This window comes from Lissotriton helveticus, chromosome 6 (assembly GCF_964261635.1).
Source record: "Lissotriton helveticus chromosome 6, aLisHel1.1, whole genome shotgun sequence".
Lineage (NCBI taxonomy): Eukaryota > Metazoa > Chordata > Amphibia > Caudata > Salamandridae > Lissotriton > Lissotriton helveticus.
The window spans coordinates 485,825,253-485,848,355 of record NC_136067.1 but is presented as its reverse complement, the minus strand read 5'-3'; the positions used below and the strand labels follow the sequence as shown (position 1 = coordinate 485,848,355).

The following is a 23,103-nucleotide window of genomic DNA, read 5'->3' as shown; positions in this document are numbered from 1 at the left end:
AGCAATGCCAGATGCTTGTGCTACCTTCATCTGATCTTTGTTACAGTCTTTTCACTACATTATATTTTAGAGCTACCAAATGCCAGAATTTGTGGTGCGAACCTCTGAAAACTCGAGTGTCAGTAGAGATTGAGTCATAATAAAGACTATGAGGTCATAGGTCTTTAAACTCACCAAATTACAAGAGGTCAATCAAAGCGCATATACTCAATGTGAGTGTCAATAGCCCGATGCGCCATGTTTTTCACCAAATGCCGGCAAACTGAGAAAATTGGGTTGATTATCTGACACCCCAGGAGTTTAAATCGGTAGGAGTAGAACAATTGATCATAACTCAATTTGTATGTAGACAAATGAGATGCGGAAATCAATATATACATTAAAAGAGCAACTGTAGTGTGTTATGCTCCCCATACAATTTGTGACTCAAGGCCATTTAGTACGAAGAGTACAATCAACTGCATGTATGTTTAACTTATGTAGAGTTAAGTTTTCAAGAAGAAGAGTAAAACCCTGATTAACTGACCAGTGCATTCTCTGGCTTCATGTGATATACACAAAAACAACAGTTGATGGACAGAATGCAGAACAATGTCATACATTCACCCCAGTACAGAGATCTGGGCCTAAATCCATCGTTTTTTTGCACTCCACACCACCCCAGTTCAGACATGGTCATATGCAAATCAGCCTTGACCCTGTGCCTCATGGGAACAGTCCAGCCCGAACTGCCAAACCATGTCTTTCCTAGACCGGAATCAAGCATCCTAGGACCGGTTTCTGGCTATCAGCCGTCTTCAGCCAGGATAGCTTGACTCCAGTGGTGTGGAGAGCATGGGACTCACGTCTGAGCAACCCATCCCATTCGGGGTGACAAATGCAAAAACAACAGTTGATGGACAAAATGCAGAACAATGTCATTCATTCACCCCAGTACAGAGATCTGGGCCTAAATCCATCGTTTTTTTGCACTCCACACCACCCCAGTTCAGACATGGTCATATGCAAATCAGCCTTGACAACGTGCCCCATGGGAACAGGCCAGCCCAAACTGCCAAACCATGTCTTTCCTGGACCAGAATCAAGCATCCTAGGAACGGTTTTTGGCTATCAGCCGTTTTCAGCCAGGATAGCTTGACTCCAGTGGTGTGGAGAGCATGGGACTCACGTCTGAGCAACCCATCCCACTCGGGGTGACAAATGCAAAAACAACAGTTGATGGAGAGAATGCAGAACAATGTCATACATTCACCTCAGTACAGAGATCTGGGCCTAAATCCATTGTTTTTTTGCACTCCACACCACCCCAGTTCAGACATGGCCATATGCAAATCAGCCTAGACCCTGTGACTCATGGGAACAGTCCAGCCCGAACTGCCAAGCCATGTCTTTCCTGGAGGCACAGGGTCAAGGCTGATTTTCATATGGCCATGTCTGAACTGGGGTGGTGTGGAGTGCAAAAAAACGATGGATTTAGTCCCAGATCTCTGTACTGGGGTGAATGTATGACATTGTTCTGCATTCTGTCCATCAACTGTTGGTTTTGCATTTGTCACCCCGAGTGGGATGGGTATGCTCAGACGTGAGTCCCATGCTCTCCACACCACTGGAGTCAAGCTATCCTGGCTGAAGACGGCTGATAGCCAGAAACCGGTCCTAGGATGCTTGATTGCGGTCCAGGAAAGACATGGCTTGGCAGTTCGGGCTGGACTGTTCCCATGAGGCACAGGGTCAAGGCTGATTTTCATATGGCCATGTCTGAACTGGGGTGGTGTGGAGTGCAAATAAACGACGGATTTAGTCCCAGATCTCTGTACTGGGGTGAATGTATGACATTGTTCTGCATTCTGTCCATCAACTGTTGGTTTTGCATTTGTCACCCCGAGTGGGATGGGTATGCTCAGACGTGAGTCCCATGCTCTCCACACCACTGGAGTCAAGCTATCCTGGCTGAAGACGGCTGATAGCCAGAAACCGGTCCTAGGATGCTTGATTCCGGTCCAGGAAAGACATGGCTTGGCAGTTCGGGCTGGACTGTTCCCATGAGGCACAGGGTCAAGGCTGATTTGCATATGGCCATGTCTGAACTGGGGTGGTGTGGAGTGCAAACAAACAATGGATTTAGGCCCAGATCTCTGTACTGGGGTGAATGTATAACATTGTTCTGCATTCTGTCCATCAACTGTTGGTTTTGCATTCGTCACCCCGAGTGGGATGGGTATGCTCAGACGCGAGTCCCATGCTATCCACACCACTGGAGTCAAGCTATCCTGGCTGAAGATGGCTGATAGCCAGAAACCGGTCCTAGGATGCTTGATTCCGGTCCAGGAAAGACATGGCTTGGCAATTCGGGCTGGACTGTTCCCATGAGGCACAGGGTCAAGGCTGATTTGCATATGGCCATGTCTGAACTGGGGTGGTGTGGAGTGCAAAAAAACGATGGATTTAGGCCCGGATCTCTATACTAGGGTGAATGTATGACATTGTTCTGCATTCTGTCCATCAACTGTTGGTTTTGCATTCATGTGATATACTGCATGGAAATCAGCAGAAAATATTATATCACTTGTGCCTTTCCGTGATATTTTTTTGTAGTAACGTTATGTTAAATTAAATTTAAATTAACTATGTTTTTTATTTGTTAAATGGAGCGTGCCGCTCTTGTGATTAACATTACAGCTCCATATGTGAATTTTTGGACTAAACTCCACAGTCACTTTACAAACAGAATTGTTGCAGTAAATAGACAGTAACGTTAGCACAACTCGAGGACCATAGATTAGATGACTACAAATTCATCTTAATACTCAGACATCCACTGTATTTTAATCCTCATTAAATACATTGTTTTATACATGTAAAGGAAGGATCACACTCGCCATTCCAATATTTTAAATTGTTGTTTTGGCAATAACATTTTATCGCTTGTTGAAAAAAGCATATAAAAAAAGTATGCACAAGCTCATTTATTGTAAAGAAATAACACATTTCTTGCAGGCAGAAAAAAATTGAGCATTTGCTAACATTTTCTTTTTCCTTGATCAGCTTTTTAGAGAAGAAGGTTCTTGACTTGGAGGATAAGCACACAGTGCAGATCCAATCGATGAAGGATGAGAAAGATCAGCTTCAACTGCTGGTGTCTAGACAGAATTCAGTCATTGAGGAGCTCGAGAAGCAGCTAGTATCAGCGACTGTTAACAACTCGTTTCTTCAAAAACAGCAGCAGGACCTCATGGAGACTGTTCACAACCTCCTTACCATGATGACGCCTCCAAACTGTAAGTTACAGAATGTAATAGTGTCAGTGTCACCCAATTAGTGAGATCTGTAGTATTGATGCTTGGCAGCCACACATTGGGCGAGACAGAAAAGGGACTCTGCTAGTCCCAAGGCTCACTTTCTTCAGGTGGTAGAACAAACCTATACGTTTCTAAAATGGTTACTAGAGAAGGTACCACTGGCAGTTAAAATTATTTTCTTAGTTCTTTATAAATAAGACTGCCACAGAAAATGCATGCTTTAGAATTTTCTTTTGTTAAATTACCGTTCAATTTGGGGCAATGGAAGATGTTTTTTATGTCACTCGTTCTGATTGCAAATCTCTCATTTTGGAAGCCGATTATGGCATGGGGAATTACGTTTGGGGAGTTTTTTGTTTGTAAGGCACGGGAAAATCCAATTCTTGCTGCACCCCTTAACCAAAGTTGGCTATCCTCGTGCAATGAGTTTTTTTCCCCATGCCTCACCTTCTTTTACTTCCAACATGGCAAATGCCTAGAAATATCTCTATCCCTGGAATCAAGTGCAGAAAGCAAAAATACAACTGGTCCTCAAGGTGGACCGATTTTCTCAAATTTTTGTACTGCCACCCGGTGAACATTTGTACTACAAAATGCTGTCGCGTGTCGCTTTTGGAGAACAGATATCTGCGGCCAAACACAAGCTTACATTTTGGCACTAGTACAATACCATTCCAAGAATATAAACAAATTAGATGGTTGGGTTGTATTTTCAGTGAGGATAAAGTAGAGTAGGGCTCCATGACATAAAATGATGGGATGACTTTCAGGGGAATGTGAATTCTTGAGATTACAAATGAATTTGCGGCCAGCTCTTGACATGCCACTATCATTTAAAGAAACAAGAACGTCCCTGAAATCCCCAGGCCCTCTTCATCTAGTCACAGTGAAGGACAGATCACCCTTGACAAATCATGCCATTAGCATCAAGACTGCTGTCCAGCCCGTTATATTTAATTTAGTAGGTTTATATAAATTACAACTATGAATAATACATACTAAAATTGGAAGTGTTAAATTACATTGGTTATTAATAGCTGTATATGTAGCACATTAGAAGCCTCGGAAAGCAAGGAAAAAAGACGTCAGGCAGGCAGGAAGACATAGCTTCCAAATCATGGCTTATTGTACCTTGGCAACACAAGGTGATAGAAATTAAATAACTATATCCAAATGCAGTTGCATAGGTTACTGATCTGTGTTGTTGTGTCTTTGATTTTAGCACTTAAGAACCCTCCTTTTACAGCATATGAGAGTAGTAGCAGAGTGTGGCCGGTGCCAGAGCACATAAATTGCATTCATGTCTTTCTGTAGGAGCTCACACGCCTTACCAGGATTAGCTTGAGGGCAGCAGATGAACTGAGATACAGATATGGCCTCAAGACTTTTTTATGTACAGTGGGCTCACATGACATATGCGATATTCAGTAGTTCCTCTCTGGCACTGCTAACCTAAATAGGCGCTATGATATTCTGCTGCTTGGACCCCTTTCCGCCCTCTTTTGACGTGCTCCTCCTCTTTCTCATTACTCCCGGTTTTACACTCTGCGTCTTTTGTCACAGCCTTCCTATGGTCACTCAATCCTTTTAGGTGGCTGGTACTTTTCTACATCTGGTTTATTTATTTATTAATCGTAATTAGGTAGCATAAACCTAGCCACATAGATAACTGAGCACTTCACAATTTACAGAAAATAGAATATATTAAGTGTGGAATGAGCTAATCACATTCAAGCATAGTCAACAGTAATAAGGAGAGTCATAGTGTAGGTCGTGGGAGACAGAGGGTGATATTCACATGTATTCTTGGGAATCATTGGCATATTGCCGAATTCTTATTCCTTCATATTTGAAATCACACTTAGGGTTTCCAAGTACATATCGAATGGAACAGGGGAAAATATGTGATTCTTATGGCAGGGACTGAAACACTAACTTTAAGATCTTCCCCTTATTTCCAATATTGTTCAGCTGTCTCTGTCTCTACCATAGGGAGCTTTATGTTTTGGCACCATCTTATCTTGCCAAAGTAAAAAAAAAATTGGTCATTATAACCACCAAAAACCAACAACATGGATTCGCCCAAAGACTGAAAAGATAATATAAAGGGGATCCTTAACAGTGAGGTACTGCCAGAAAAGTCCACCCATCCCTCAGAACAATAACTCTTTAGTAGGTTAGGGGGAAATATAGCGCTTAAAAGTATATACCACAAATAAGATGACCCATCTATGAAATGCACTGTGTAAAATACCCATCATGTTAAATTTTATTGTTAGACCAGTTGCTACGATTGCAGGACCAGTGAATTTAGGGTGATCTTTCTGCACCTCATAGTGTGGTTACGAAGGCCAGATGCTCATAGTCAGCAGTTAAGGTATATTCCTAGATGCAAATAAATAAATACTACTGGACTACACACAACAAGAAGAGTACAAAGGTATTTGAACTGAAATTCGAAATTTACATCAGCCCTATTCTAGAGGCAACCTTCTGTCCCTCAATGTATCAGGTAAGGTCACTGACTGTCCTATATTGAGTCCATATCTTGTTAAGGACGCCCTCAGCTCTACATGCCCGAAATGCAGTCTTAGGATCATAAATCCTAACACACAAGGTGATGACCTGCCTCAGGGCCTTGTGGAAATGGTTGTGGGCAAGAATATCTTTCCTCAGGGCTCTAAAATCATCTGTGCCCTGATTTCTTCCAGGTCCCTGGTGAAACACAAATATGAATTTATAGAGTTCCCGGACACATATCAGTTAGACATGTTTTTTTTAACTGAATCCTGGGCTGACGCCTCGTCAGGACTAGACATGGCTGCAGCTGTACCTTCCGGTTATGCCATTTTAAGATTAGACAGAGTTCTTAGAAAGGATGGCGGGTTAGCTTTTATCTACCGAGATACCTATGCCGTAATTCTTACGCCAGCTTCCTCAATGTGAAGCATTTAGATTTAACACTGAATTAACCAAAAGCAGTCTGTTAATGGCCTTCTTGTTTATCGTCCCCCCTATGCAGAGATCCACCTTCATACAAGCAATCAGCTCCCTTTTGAATCTTTTTCCCTCAAATCTGAATTTCCAATATTGGGTGACTTTAACTTTCATTTAGAGAGCCAACTAGATCATGACACAGAAACACTAGTAGATACCTTGTCCTGTCTTGGTCTTTCACAGATAGTCGACGACCCCACACACCTGGCTGGGGATACCCTCAATGGAATCTTTACAAATGATCCCTTTATCACCAGCCCAGTTACCCTCCTGTTCACCTGGACTCATCACAGAGCTGGAATTTGTGAAATTGAGCTCCATGTTAAAGCTCCCCCTTCCGAGATCCCCCATAAGACACAAGTCTCTCATGCCTGGCACATAATGTAGGCCACTGAGTTTAATCTGCTTCTAGCATGGACTCAGCCAAAATAGACATCCGACATAGGCCAACTGCCCATGAACTATTCAGACTGGCTGACGTCCTCATTTAACATTCTTGAACCTGCCAAAAGCAGAACACACAAGAGAAGAAAACCTCCGGGACCCTGCTTTAATTACACCAATGGAGGAAGGACTATAGCATGCTGGAAAAGGTAACACAGCATTGCAGAACATAAAACCTGTCACTGAAAGAAAAATCTGATGTTTTAATTAAACACATTGAATTGGCTAAAAACTACTAAAGAACTTTTTCAGAACGTTACCAAACTTACTATGATGCCTACTTGTAACTCAGCAGGATGCAGTCAGGCTTTCTGCAACTCTCATTATAATTTCGTTCAGAAGAAAGTTGAGGACATTTTCAATAGGTTTTCCACAAACAACCCTATTTATCTTATGAGTAATGCCACCTCACTTGTGATCTCAGGAAAAAACACTTTTGGGGAATTGAATCACCTCACAGTATAACAGGTAAAACAGGCTATCCTGACCATTAAATCAAAATCCCCTTTGAACCCATGTTCAACTAGCACCTGACATCGTGGCTTTTCACCTGACTGATATTTAGCGACATGGTCATCTCAGGACACTTTCCTAAACAGTGGAAATCGGACTGGGTCATCCTACTAATAAAAAGGCTTTATTTAAATTTGTTAGACCCAAACAGTTATCGGCCCATCTCCTGGATTCCTCTTCCAGTCAAGATGGTAGAGAATGCCATTAACCTCCAACTGGCTTCTTTCATAGAGATCAACCATCTATTAGATGACACACAGTTTGGATTCAGAAGCAGCCACAGCACCGAAATGGCACTAATCGTGGCCACCGAGGAAATTAGGTCAACACTACAGAGGGGTGGCAGTACAGTCCTTATCTTACTTGATTTGTCCGCAGCCTTTGATGCAGTCAATCACATTCTGTTGATTGACATTTTACAGAGCTTTGGGATCAAAGATACAGGCCTGGCTTTGCTACATTCCTTCCTTTCAGATCGTGTTCAATTGGCTACCCTTAAGTAGTTTACATCTGAGCCCTTTTTCCTGCCTGCGAGGTCCCTCAGGGCTCATCATTGAGCCCGGCCCTGTTTAACCTTTATGTTACGCCCCTGGCCAGGTTGACTAAATCTTTTGGGTTCTCATTGGTATCCTACGCAGACGACACCCAGATTGTTGTCTTGCTCTCTAACAGTAACCATTATACAGGTGAGTTTTTCCATAAATGCATGAGAGCAGTCAGCAATTGGATGAACGACAACTGTCTTAAATTTAACTCTTCTTAGACTGAAGTTATCTTATTTGGCAACAATGTTTCCTTCTGGTCCCCTTCTTGGTGGCCTCATGATTTAAGTACCCTCCCTATGCCTGTTAAGAAGGTAAAAATCCTAGGCATTATAGTTGATGAGAAACTTACCTTTAAAGATCAAGTTAGCAACGGCCATATCTGCTTCGTTCTATATAATTGCCCAATTCATTCCCTTTGACCTATTGAAGACAGTTGTCATTGCATTAGTTCTATCTTGGTTAGACTACTGCAAGGGCCTTTACCAAAAGCTGCAAAAAAGATCCTTGAACAGATTTTGCAAAACTGTGCAATGCGAATGCTCCTGAATGTTCCCAGATTTCAATCTGCATCCAGGCCATAAGCAGGTTACATTTTTTCCCCGTAAAGTAGCTTATTACCTTCAAGACCCTATGTATTGCATTCAAAGCATTCCATGGACAAGGCCCTGATTATCTGAAGAATCGCTTCAAATGGTATTTGCCCAGCAGAACACTGCAGTCTAGCTCTGCCAGTAATCTGGTTGCTCCCTCCTTTAAACGTTCTTTATGGGGAGGCAGGAACTTTGTTATCTGTACTGCCTTGAATTGGAATAGTCTCCCTGGATTTGAAATCTGCCACTTTCTTACTAGCATTTAGGAAATCCTTAAAAACGTGGTTATTCAGAAATAAGTAACACTACTGATCCTTATCACTTACAGCGCCAAGATTCCTCCGGGCATTCGTGTGCTCTACAAGTTCATTCATTCATTCATAATGTAGGACTTGGGTCTGAATGCTATCCATGTTGATTAACAGCCAGCCAGACTCATCTTACAAACTGAATTGCAATCATGCAGATTTCTAACTCAAATCTTCATGAGGAAGTATCATTGCTTTTTCAAAACCTAAACCAAATTAAAAAAATAGAACACCCAGGAAGGACAAATATTAATATTATATGTGGCACTGAGAACCCTCATCTAACCGAGCTTGGTGATAGAGAATGTTGCTTTTAACGAGGAAGTAGAGCTTAGCTTGGATTCTGCTCAATCATTGTCGGAATAATAGTTCACAGCTATATGTGCTAGATATCCTATCCGGTTGTTTTTTTGATTTTCTGTTGAACTCCTCCCCATATTTTTTACGTTTGGTATGTCCTGGTGGTTCCCAATGTAAGAAATCACTCGTACATCAAGTCCATGCCCCCTCAATAGGCCTGAACTGTGAGGTATGTATACCTTCAAATGTGGCCATATAATTTGTAAAGCTGTATCATTTGGTACCAAATTCTTTAGCACTGAATTAAGTCTGATTGACAGAGCGTTGCTTGACCACCTATTTTAAAATGAATATAGAAGTTGGATTTTCACTCCAGTACTTCGAGCACTCCATCTAATTTGGCCTGCTTAGACCTGTGTCGCTTCATGGATAGCAAGGTGTGGGCTGATTAGTACGGTGAAATGTAGCCTGTCCTAAAGAGGTTGAACTTTACTTGTTTGGAACCCCTTCCTCTAGTAAGTCTTAAGTCAAACTATGTAAGGCCCCTCTCATGTGAATCTGAAGCAGCACCTCCTTTACACACCTGGTAAACAATTGGAGATCCGAATAACCTGCATGCTTTTGTACAGGGGCTGGATGAACTTCTCACCACAAGCTGGGAGGTGCTGTTTGTCCTTGTTTGCAGTTCATCCAGTGAAGGTAAACAATGAATGGAATTATCCATTTAACAGGTATAGTGATTGTACATATTTCACATAGGTCACATATTTCAAACCTCTGTCCAGCTCGGAGGGCCCTTCAACATAAGACAACGTAAAATGCTGTGTATTTGTGAAATCAGAATAAAGAATAAGATGACCTCGACAACCTTTTTAGTGGGACAGACTTGGTCAAGCAAATTCCACCTGTTCCCTCATTCCAACCTGTTCCCAGGAGGTGAATCGGTTGTCAGATACTCACCATGCAACCACAATCACCATCATGTGCCTCATCTGCAAATTATGTTCTGCCATATCTAGTGTTTAAACCTGGGAGGGAGTTCCTGATCCACTTCTACAGAAGATGGGTGTTTACAGGTGGCCACACACTGTGTGTGTCCTGTAATCTATTACTCCTCAAGGATGACTGGATCATAGGTTCATTATGGTTCTCAGCTGTTGTGCAATAAGCATGGATCTGATACTGGCTCCTAGGAAGCCAGTGGGGAGTAAGTGACACCTTCTGAATTGCCAGGTCCTTATTAAGGATTTCCTTTCATTTCTCAATTCGCTCATGCCTTCGAAATGAAGTCATCGAAAGCATGCTGCTTGGATTTTTGGTCATATAAGAGGGGAGAACGTATCTACCAGGCAGTGAAAATGCCTCAGCATGATTTGAATAGTGAAGCTGCAGGATTAAACTTGAACCTAGACTTGGCAAATGACTCCTTTCAAAACACAGACTTTATTGATATAAAATCCCACCTTTTGCGCTATGATATTTCCCTGCTTAAAATCTGTGCCTTCATAGTGACAAAGAATTTGCAACTACATTTTGATGTTAACTTGAACCAACTTTATATGGCCTGCCAAATAACGATAACGTTTATAAAGATCTGGAGTGCTTTTTACATTGCATTGCACTCAGAATTGAGTAGTTGAAGATATTACCTGTTATCTTTTCACAACAACGGTGCACAAGTGCGCATAACAATCTTTCCGCTGGTACACAATGAAAGCAGTAAAACAGAAACATGGCTGCTGAAGAAAAGAGTAGGAAGCAGAAGCTTCCTGTTATGTTTCTGCGTTGTTGACAGTCTCGCGCCTGCACGACTGTTCCTGTTTGGCTTCTCTGCTTACCTATGCAAGCTCTGTGGAATTTTCTGTATTATTGGCCGTGCACCTTGGTCGTGCCAAGGTACTCACAATACGCAAATACTGTTTGAAGCATTGTAAATAAATAACATGCATTCATTAGTTCACACCCACATCTGTTTGCAAAATGTAAACTGCTCAAGTAATCTATTTTTTGTATTTTCTTTTTTTACTAGACCTTGTATTTCAACTTTTGGATTATCCTAAATTCCAGACCCGTTTTTTTCTCTCTCTTCAATATGCCTAATTTCAATGTTTCTGTTGCTCTGTTGCATAGTAGATTCTTTTTAAGGCTATTCCTACAGACAGTTTAAGCAATCTTGACGATCTCATGTACTCATAATATGCACTGGGTCAAATGCACTAGGTCAGATGTTGGTCGCCAGCCTTTTGCCTTTGTCAAATCTTGTTTTGTCATGGTTTTTGTGAAACTTTTTTTTTAGGAGATCCTGGGACATTACCAAGTAAAAAAATAAACATTGGGAAAAAAGCAAAACTATTTTTGTTTTCGACGTCCTAAAGCACGCTTTTTTTTTCTAGACTTTTTCAGCTGGATTACCACCAGACTTTTTGCTTTTTGGTCTTCGGATTGTCACCATGTTTTTGTTAGTTTTAGGATTCTGGGCACTTTACCACTACTATTCAGTGCGAAAGTGCATATGCTCTTCTGGCAAATTATGTAAATGGATTAGTATTTCCATTTTTAGCTTATTTGAGTTACTACTACGTCTCTAGTAAAGTGCACTGTGTATGATCAGGGTCTTTAAATCAAATGCTGCTAGTGGGCCTGCAGCACTGATTGTGCCACCCACACAAGTAGCCTTTCAAAGGGTTCTCAGACCTGCCACAGCAGTGTCTGCACGCAGTTGTGACTGCCATGTCGTCCTGGTAAGTGCGCCCACTTGCCAGGCACTAACATTCCCTTTTATTAGAAGTGAGTCACTGATAAGTTAGGTCCAAGGTACCCCTATGGGCAGGGTGCCATGTACGTGAAAAGTAGGACATGCACTGGTGTGTGTGGCATGTCCTGATAGTGAAATACATTGTATTTTATTTTTCACTATTGAAAGGCTATCTGTCCAATGGGATAGAATGGGAGATACTTTGTAACATCTTACAAGTATAACTTCCCATTGGGACAATATAAAGAAATTGAGTTGTTGTATGCCTGAACACAGAATGTAAAAGTGCATCTTTTAGTAAAGATGATTTTTATGTTGTGTGTTTGAAAATATCACTTTTAGAAAGTGGGTATTTTCTTGCTTAGCCATCCTGTGTGCCTCTGCTGGGTTGTAGATTGACTAGCTGGCTTTGGAGGGACAGGGGCTGTGGATATGCATTTACTGTAGACAGCTACTGGGGGGGTAGAGGTGTGTCCTGCCTTTCCTGAATGAGTCAGGGCTGAGCTGAATAGACCTAGGATGCATTTAGAGTAGTGGGAGGAGATTTTCTTGCACCTGAATGGGTCTGGTCTCCCTTGCTCAATGCCTTTGCCCAATGCTTCTGCCGGGAAGCTGGACCAGAGAGGACAGAACTGGTTTGGGCTGAGCACGCAGACACTCTCAGTCCAAAAGAACAAAGAGAAACTGTGTATAAATATTGGGGTGCTACGAGAGGTATGCAGTTCCAAGGGGGGACGGGCACTTCATCAGGACCTAAGTAAATAGTGTGTTGCACTACGAGATGTCTGGCTCCTTATTGGTGTTGTGGTAACCAGACAAAAATAGAGTAACACCCTAGTAGACTAGACTAGGAAAATAAGGGGGGGGGGAGAAGGAAAGACAACACAATGGCAATTAAAACACCTGAATAATACAGGGGGTGTTTCTCTGTTATGACTGAGACCCAGCACAATATTAAGGGTTACTGTGTTTGGGCGTGCACTAGTTGTATCTAGCGTGCAAGCGATAAAGTGGTGGTGATGGCCATACTTGTGGCCCATGCTAACTAACTTGTTCTGAGCGACGTGTGATGTTATCCAGGGTTAAGGGTGTCCATCAGAGTGCGTACGTGGTTAGGTCGGGTTCCTATGCGGGAAGGAGAAACTCTCTTTATCCAATGTACGGTAGTTAACCCAAAGTTTGTGCGTCAGATGGTACGTGTGGGGGAGTTACCTATCAGATTAGGTGTCGGCTGATAGCAATTAAGATTTTTATGTCGCCGGTGACGTGCCTCTAGTTAAACCAGTGAGACCTCGTGTTGCATACATGCACAAAATTATGCCGTATGGGTGAGAAAATAAGAGAATATCCCAATGACTCAACGTGACTTCTAAAAGTGACCACAAATAATTGCACGTAAATTAAAGACACCAATTGACAATAGTTCTCCAAAAACTTTAGCAAGAACTAGAGAGGCAACAACTAATTTTTATACTCTAAGGTGCCGCCGACTCGAAGCACCGGACAAACTGTGGTATGATTAGAAGCGAAGACATACTGGTAAACGGGCTAATACATAACAAGCAATATACAGTTTCATAGTCAAGTGGTTGTAAAGGGGAGCAGCAGGGATGGCTGTCTCACTGTTGATGGTACCTAAAAAGAGATTGCTCGGTCAGGCTACTCACCCTTAGTAAAGAGGTCTACAGCCTGAAGGGGGAGGTAACATAGCACGTTCTTGCTCTGTAGCTGAAAAAAGGAAAATTGCATGCCAATTTGTAACAGGGTTAGAGACAAGGCTTACCGGAGATTCCAAGTTTGTTATGACGTAGTATACTTTCGGATCAGCAGACAGCAACTAGCTGTGATCCTACCCTTGCTCTGGGGCCCGTGCCTCTGTCTTCCGGGTCTGGGTCTTTTGAGCATGACCATGGCTGGAAAAGCTAGAGCAGTAACTGAGTGGCCATATTGGTGGTGGCGATGTACTCAAGGATCCTAGAGTAAATATTGGGGCCCAGACCCCAGAACTTTAGATTACTGCTGAACCAAGGAACCTGCCAGGAAGAAGAGCTGGAAAATCTGTCAGGAGGAACGGCCACTTTGCTGTGTGCTCTTCTGTGTTGGCCTGCTGCTTGCTGCTTCTGTCTTGGGCAGGGAAAGGACTGTATTGTACTTTCATCATCCTGCTGTTAGAGTTGTCTCCAAGGGCTTGAAGTAGAGCTTGCCTCCTGTTGGAATTCTCAGGAAGATAAAAGGCTTCAGAGAACTCTTTTGGGACCAAGAAGACTGCCAGATGAAGAGCTGGAGAAGCTGTGAGGAGGAACTACCACTTTGCTGAATGCTTTGCTGTGTTGGCCTGCAGTGGTTGTCTCCGTCTTGGACAGTCAAGGGACTGGACTGACCTTTATGCAACTTCTTTGTGTGAGTTTCTCCAAGGGCTTGAGGTAGAGCATGCCCCCTGTTCAAGAAGTCTCAGGAACAGCAAAGACTTCAAGTTCATCTGCTATCAGCACTGGGAACTGTATGTTTTGTGCTGCAACAGAAGAAAAAGCAACCCAATGCCATCAACGATGCTGCTGCTGACTCAGTGACCTGAAGGCTCCACAGAGGGCACTGCAGCACCTCGCACCACAACGCTTGCATCGTGACCTGTGAGCACTGCACTCTGCACGCCCCACTTCATGCCACTGCCCTGGTATCACCGACAACGCTGCTCCATGCCGACATCAGCGCCACTGCTTGCACTGTGGGTTGAGGGCACAGCTCATAAGTTACACGATGTACCTCCATCATCCCACACCGCAGCCTTGGCCTACCGATGCCAGCGTCATCAACTCTAGTTTGTCAGCCGACGACAACACTTCCGCAACGATGATGCCGTTGCTTGCACTGTGACCTGCAAGCACCGTGACGAGCACCGCATCACTTCGCACTGCAGCCCTGGTTTTACCGACGTTGCGGGACGACCATCACAGAGCCGCTGCCTGCCCATCGACCTGGGGGTACCGCACGCCACACAGCTGCACATGGCACCGCAGCCCCGATGCCTGCCATCGCCGGCACTCGTGACTTCAACCGCGAGGAGTGTGATCTGCAACGTGTGACTTCCAGGGCCCGACAACTTCTGCACTGACCTCCGGAACTGACACCTGCGGATGCTGGCTCTTCAGGGCTCAAAAAGAGGTGGCCGATGCCCTGCATTTCTAAAGGTACTATTTGCTGCTCTTCCCGATGCCGTAGCTGGCCCACAACACTGCAATCAGCCAGAATTGTTTCGATTTGTTGTTCACAACACCGTAATAGCCCTGGACGGAGCTATTGACTCAAGGAACTGTATTTCAAGTCTATGTTTGAGTATTGATATTTCTGAGTACTGTATGATGTCCTTTTGTAGTGTTTTCGCTGTATTACTGTTGATTATGTGCAAATGCTTTACATACAGCCTCTGAGATAAGCCTGACTGCTTGTGTCAAGCTACCAATGGGGCGAGCAGGGGTTATTTCAGAAGTGCATCCCCCTTATCCTGACTAGAAGTAAGGGTCCCTTTTTCAACAAGGTGCAAACCATTTCCAACTAGAGAAACCCATTTCTAACAGGAACCTAGCCAATGGCTGAATAGGACTGACCCACCGTTCCACGGCGCATGCTGTAGTGTTTATGAGAAAAATGTAAATGACACAAAAACATACCAGTGGATGAAGAGGTGTGGCTGCCCTTAAGTGTGATATATATAATTGTACCATCATGGAAAGGTCTTGGCTAATGGCAGACCTAAAGATTCACAAATATATATGGCAACATATGGGAGCTTTGGGCACACTTTTTTCATCCGTTGGTCTGTTCAACTGCCACGTTTTGCTTCCCCACCATGCCATATGGCAATGGGTAAGCTTACTTCAGTCACTGGCTATCTTCCACTGTGAGTGATCAAATGGGCATTTCTGCCAAAAAGAAATTCACTGGTGGGCTAGTGCTTACCTTGGCCAATATTTTTCCCCTTTCTTTATTAATATTGTTTGTAGCCATCCTTGTGTTAAACCGATATTTTCAGATTACAGTAATTAAAAGCCAATTGTACCTATGCTTGGTACCAATAGGAATCATATATTCCTGTGATTATGACATAAATAAACCCGCTTGCTCGAAAGAACCCGTATAGTTCTATCTATAAATTGTATATTAGCGCTATTTAATAATATTTTTATTACAAGCATATTGACGTCAGATGGTGTGAGTTATTTTGTCTTGTTTTAAATGCTTCTTTTTTGTTCTACTATATTCTGTACCAACCAGATAAAAGATTGTTTTCCTTAATTTTAGCTATCAAGACTTCTTTTTTGACTAAAGAGGAACAGCTCAGTTTCAGAGACTGCGCTCAAGCTTACAAATCGGGGCTTACAACCAGTGGCATCTATACCTTAACTCTCAACAATACAACAGACAACATTAAGGTAGGACATCCTTCCTCGAATTTTGCACAATGTACTGCCACATCTCAGATATATTGGCTTTATCGGCCTTCATCACGCAATGCAGTGGATTTCTACCAAGGTAAGATCAGAGTTCAAAGGCGTTTTTATCAAAGTGCAGTTGAGGACTACTTTGATCATTTAGAGGTGAGCAGTAGTGAGGCACTTGCCATTACCTGGTGAATGCCCCTTCTACCTCATGCATCCACTGCCTAATTTAAAGTTCAGGGATGTCAATTTTCCCAAAGGCACAGCCACTAGTCCACCTTCAGGAAAACCCCATAAGTGGTCAGACCCCTGGCAGAAATAGCATCAGAAGGCAGGACAGCTTTTTTGCTTTCTGAATATCCTATGGGAACCATGGAAGATTCATGCAGAAAAAGTGAATAAAAGTCCCTTAGGACACAGGGATAAACTCCCAGCGTGTGAGGACATTCATTTTACATTTTCCGAGGTCAGATACCTGTCTTAGTTGGTCTGTGCTTGGAAAATGTATATCGTGCTGTCCAGACCCTCATGTTGCCATGGAATGATGAGCTGACTGTTGATTGTTTTTTCTCAACAAAGTGGCTCTTGCCATGAAAGCATGAGCCAATTTGATGAAAAGAGACAGCTTACAGGGCAAGAAACTTAATATACAGTCGGCCGGGTAAGGAGGTGCCACATCCTTCATTTGGCGAACATCCTACCATACTTAAGCGAGGACTTATGGCTTTATCGTGCATGCTTCTTAGAATACAAAGGCTTTCCAACATCACATGGTGAAATTAATATGGCTCCCTATAATTAAATGCATCTCAGATAAAGGTGGAAGAAAGTTCAAATTGCATATTGAAAGTGATTTATAAAAGTTCTCAACCTTATCAACAATTTCTCAACAAAAGTGTGTTTGACTTAGTAAATACATCGGTCTGTCATACTTCTTAACTTAAACACTTGACAATCTACAAAACACTTACAACACTATTAATACATATATTGTGCATTTTAATAGATAGAAAATATTACATTCTGATTATTATATACTGATCACAGCACTGACAAAAATCTGAATGGAGTTTCTGCATAAGGCACGGTAGTAACAAACACAATGTTCAGGTTCACAACTATTAGACAGGTGACACCATGTCTAGGTGATACACAATGTGAAAAACGCTTAACTTGTTCATAACCTTGGCAAGTATAGCTTTGACCCTAAAGTTATTTCATTGCAATAAAGGCCCAAAGTGACAGGGCTACTCAGTGACCTCTGAAGCGTCTTGCAGTCTAACCCAAGAAGGGGGATATCCAGACCCAAACCACTGTACACAAGAAACTTGTAGTACCTTAGTGTCTGACATGGTAATCCATAAAAGGGAATACTACCTCTATGGACCAACGGACGACCCACATCCCAAAGAAGCTAGGAGTAAACATGATGACCTGTCTCACTATGGACCAATCAAACATGCTCAGGATATGACTCCTAATGGTCAATCACAAGAAACCCCTGTCCGCGTAGCAAACCAGGCTTGAAACTAGTTCATCTACCTGGACGCCAGAAATGAAAGGAAGGTCATCCTCAAACTAAGCTCTCTGGCATCTCAGCCCCAGAGTCAAAGCACATATAGAGGCATGGAATGGCCTCCCTGAGGAGCCCTTTAGCTGCAGTGTTCCTACCCTACATAAATGGCTTTAGCAGTGTGACAGACATGCAATCTCAGGCACATTTTTTTACTGCTGCAAAAAATATGCTGTATGTTTTCCTTGCATTTGCTTCCAGTGTATTCTTTCTGTTCTTTTTATGGTTTAAGCTTTGTGATTTATCATGAACGATTATCTATTTCAATCACATGTACCCTTTAATTCAATGGCAATTATAAAGTTACTTTCGTGTTGCCGCACCCGAGGTAAACTAATCAACACCCTGGTAAAGACAAGCTAGAGTGATTTTACTGTGTGAACAGGCATCAGGAGGGCTCACGTATACCTGGGGGGCTTACATACACCAGGGGAATCACGTATGAGACGAGGGGGCGACGTACACATATCAGGGGGTGACAGGGATCAAGTAGCTTCTCTGAAAGGACATAAGACGCTGACATACATGATGAATAAATATAAAAGCGCTTCATGCCATATGAGTGTTAGCAACAGACTTCCCACCAATGAGAGAGGAGTGTAAAACACTAACAAGCCCATTTCAGGTTATCTAAGCATGATGGAGTGTTTCAGCGCTCGCCCCAGGCAGTGTTGCTTTAGAGTGGCAATGGTTCTTCCAAAGTTAGCACAGCTGTCAAGGGACTACTTCAAAAGACGTAAAAGAGCTCCTGCAATTAAAACATGATGTGTTTTAGGAGCAGATCTGCAGAAACAAAAGCTGTTCTCTGAGCACATTTCTGGAAGATTCGCAGATCGACTTAAAAAAAAAAATCAAAGCACATAATTGTTTTCAATTCTGCAGTACATGTGTTCCCATTTTGTGCCGTACAAGATGTCAGTGTCGCATTAAATTACCATTCCAGCCAGGAAACAGAATGACCCCCGTTCACTTGGCATAACTTCCCAGTGTCTGTATATGTTTTTTCCACTCTTCCTCTTTACACCACCTTTGACCTCCCAGAGGTCTCATAAACAAATTGTTTCTACGCATACAACTGTTTTCTTCCCCCATCACAGCGTAAGTGTCCTGTATATTAAAGAAGACATTACATATTTTACTTTCCTAATTCAACTGTCAATTTCAAAATGTTGCAAAAGTTGAAATATACACCGAGGGCGCAGGCGAGATGTGAATACGGCTTTTAGTGGGCCATGTTATTGCCACCACTAGGGTGATGAGGAATATTTCCGTTTCCTCTGAGAGGGCAGCAGTTCAGGACCATGTACTCTGTGTTGGGTATTTCCTTCACAGATGTCAGCCTCTTAGGCCTTTGCTGTCTGAGCCACTCAACAAGCTACTTGGCATGGAACACAAATATAACATGAGTAACACTGCTGCAAAACACCCAGCAGCTACTTATGCGGTGACACAGCTGGTTGCGTGCTTTAACAGTGCAACCGAGGTATTCTCCTAAAGACGCAGCGCCTAAGGAGGGTTTAGGGCACTTATCCAGATCATGTGGGTCCACAAATGTTTTATGTGTATGAACCGTGTGTACCTTGTAATGTGTGTATTTTAGGGATTTAAACAGATAAGGCAGCCAACCAACGTCATCAACATACAATGGATCAAGAGAATATGGTCTAACAAGCTAGAATGATGTTTTTTAGTTTTTGTTAGTTTTATATAGCGCAAACTAGACCCGAGACATCAGGTATCAGAGAGCTTTACATGAGCACTAATTTCGTTACATGAGGACACATTCATTTTTTTTTAGGCACGAGGAGATTAAGTGATTTGCCCATAATCACAGAATTTTTAGTGCCGTTGCCGAGACTCGAACCCGGTCCTCAGCTTTGAGGTCGATGGCTCAAGCCGTAAGGGTACATCCTCTCCCCAGAGAGGATGCTTTGTAACCACGCCTTCTAATACACTAAAATATTTACAACAGGACAAGCAGGAAAATATACATAATTTATAAAATATAACAACATTAAAATAACAAACTTTTTATAGTGTAAAAATACTAATACAGATCTGAACCCAACTAACTAATGCTGGTATAGTTAATCCAGTGGAGTAAGCATCCACTGCAGAGATGGGTGTTCAAACTGCCTTATATAGGTTCGAATTTGGGGTGGCCAAGACAGCCTATCATCATTTCCAACTTTAGGAACAGGCCACTGTGGGTCAGCTAAAGCATCAAACGATAATATTAACAACATTCTTACCTTGTTTTCATGTGGTTCCCTCGGTCCACAATTTTTGCCATTTCGGGGCAATGTAGACAATGGTTACTACAAGTATTAAGTATTTATGTAAACATCAAGAAGCAATTCAGCTTGTGGAAGTCAGCATTTAAATGGTCGAGATTACTAATATTATGATTTTATCACCATTTACCAACTAAACACATTTTAAACACCACAGAAGTAGGCAATGTCAGAGTATGAGGATGATACAATATGAATGAACCTAATTGGACATGAGTAACCAACAACTCGCTGATTGGGGGCCTAGTGTCTTCTAACAACAGCTTAATCCAGGAATGGTCAATTTTAAAATGCTCTCTGAAACTCGACACCGACTGGCAGGGACAGATTTCTAGGGGAAGATGCAAACTAAAGCAGTTCCATATATGGATGACTTTCAGAGTTAGATCATGCATCTTCTGTCAAAAGCTTTTATTTGAGGATAGCAAGCAAGTGTTGGTTCACCAAACACACCTTCTTTGAACACATCTATGTTCCAATCTTAACAATGAGCATTCACGCTTGAACTTGATATGTAATGTCACTCTCAATTAGCGTAGGGAAACTACCTCACAACAGAGGTGCTCATTCTTTTACCTTAGGTCAGTCTAATTCCCACATTTTAATGGCCCTGTAGTGATCAAGTTACAATTTTTGTTAGACAGAGTACAGGGACTTGCATTAGCCTATTCTTCAGCTAAGAAGACCCCAAACAATAAGGCCAGTGTTGCAAGGACAGAAGTGGCATAAATTTCCAAAGATTGACACAACATCTGAGGCAGATACATGGTCCTCAAGATTCATCATCAACAGTTACCTCCAAGTTTCTTTTACCGTTTTTTCTAGACACTTAAATAGTGGCAGAACTTTTTTCCCTTTACTTCTCAAAGTATCTGATTTGTGTTCTCAAAGTACTAGATCTATACTTGCCACTAGAAATGTTCACCCATTGAACAAGCCTTGAAAACAACTGGATTGACTGATCAGAACAAAAAAGTTAAGCTTCCATTAGGAAAACGTGTACTCCACAGTTCTACTCATAAGCAAAAAAAATCTGGTAATGCAGACCACAGCCAACCAACTACACTGTCTCCAAAATGTACTATCCTGCAAATAATTGCTGAAGAGCGGGGCATAGGAGCATTGCTACGCAATGAAGCTTTATCAATAAATAAACAAACATTTACAAAGTCAATAGGTTTGACTGTGGCAAGCTGTATGTTTTTTTATTTTTTATTGCAAGTTTGTGTCATTAAACTAAAAAGACAAAAAAGAAACTATGTCACCACCTAAATGGGGCCGCCATATTCTTGCCGTAAAAAAGTAAATAAAAAGAAATCACTGATGTGACTGTTTTACTAGTTATGTTTTACCTAAAAAGCCTTTCAGTTATATCATGCATTTTTGCCATTATTGTTTGTCAACAAGACAAGATTAAATGACAACCTACCCAAATATTCGTATTGTAGGTAGCTACAATGTTACAATGTCACAGACACTCTCTAAATGCAACTGTAACCATCTAACTGACACCCGAAGTCCAGGCAAAACAAATAAAGGGTACTTGAAAGTTCATATAAAAAAAGGTTTTGAAAGCACAATTTGACCCAGCACTGAAGAAACAGGAAATATTTTTGGGCAGATTAAAAAAATGTGCACATCCTCTTTGTAGTCACTCAAGAAGGGAGCTAAAGGGTTAAGTGGGCTGACTCCCTGTCCATACTGGATGGTGTGGTGGACAGAAGTAAAATACGAATCACAATTTAGCAGACCAGAGGCTGAATAATGCTGACCAAAAGTTCCTCTTTTTCCGTTTATTATGTATCATTGTTTTGGAAAAACAATAGTCTATTGAGACAGCTAAAGTTGTGTAAAGGCTAGACCTAAAGAATGCTTGAAGACTTGTACTGCTGTGTTTCAAGCTTTCCAATTTTGATCTCTTAAACACTGTTATTCTGATGACTAAAAATGGGTTCTTTCTATTGAGTATATGTCTCTTTCATAGCATTGGAAATAATGATTCTTTCTGGATCCCAGTCTTTGAGATGTGAAGACTAAGTCCGTCGAGCATTCTTTTTTTTTTTCATGTCTTGATTGACATTCCAACCACAAACTGAGCGATGAACATTAATTCTTGCTGTATATAGAATGTGTTCAACCCATTTAACTACATATCATGAGATGGGATCTTTTAGGGGGACAAGAACTCTGTTTTGGAGTCTTGAGGTGCATTAGATCGAACAATTACATTTGCTAAATTAGCACTTTTATTTATGTACATATTCAGTGTATAAAAACAAGAAGGTGAGTATCTTATTATAGTTATTGTTGCAGTTGACAGACAATTGCTGTAAACCAGTAGTTAATTTGAGCCGGTGGTTGCCGATGGGGTTAACCTCCAGTCATTTTTGGGAACCGGGACCTATCTATCATCATCGGACTTTGCCACATAAAAAGAGAGAAAGGCAAAAAGGGGGGAAAGAGGAGGAAGAGAAAGATGGAAAACACTGCCAAAGGGAGAAAGGAAGGATGAAAAAAACTACAAGAGTGAGATAAAGGGAGAGGAAGTGTAGGGTGGTGAATTAAAGAGGCAAGAGGTGGAATCAAGACAAGGCAACCTAGGCTTTCAGCACCTCCAACATTTGGTAACACCAACCGTGGTTGGGTACCGCCACTTAATCTTTTACAAATTAGGCACTGTTGTAAACACAAAACTTGGAAGAAATGTCCGTAAGTCTCATGTGTCTTGAGGAAAGTGTTGCAAACTCGAGCAACAGAGAGATGCAATGTTGCCATCCATGAAATATGTTGCTAGAAGCATGCTCATGCAGTATGCTCTGCATACGTGTAGTGACGCGTAGTGTTGCTTTTAGCATGGCTGTATATCTTATTGCCTAAACACACAAGGATTCTGTTTCTCAGATTACTTTGCCCTCTTCGTGGTTCAATTATCTGTCCTACTGAAACATTTCTGTGCCATAGAGCATTTACTAAATATTATTGCTAAAAGCATAAAAAGACAACATGTTATTTCCATGTAGCTTTTTCAAGGCAGGTATTTGCCTTCATG

The 23,103-nt window shown here is 42.0% G+C and overlaps 2 protein-coding genes across 3 annotated transcripts in view; one reads left to right on the top strand and one right to left on the bottom strand.

The window, feature by feature from the left end:
• The window catches only part of MCPH1 (microcephalin 1), a 1,654,378-nt gene that overhangs the window by 571,844 nt on the left and 1,059,431 nt on the right, over window positions 1-23,103 (bottom strand). The gene's annotated exons all lie outside the window — the stretch shown is intronic.
• ANGPT2 (angiopoietin 2) overlaps window positions 1-23,103 on the top strand; it is a 190,159-nt gene that overhangs the window by 128,618 nt on the left and 38,438 nt on the right. Inside the window, exons 4-5 of the mRNA XM_078647931.1 lie at window positions 3,046-3,278; window positions 16,051-16,181. Coding sequence (XP_078504057.1) covers window positions 3,046-3,278; window positions 16,051-16,181 — 364 coding nt within the window. The remainder of the gene's footprint in view (window positions 1-3,045; window positions 3,279-16,050; window positions 16,182-23,103) is intronic.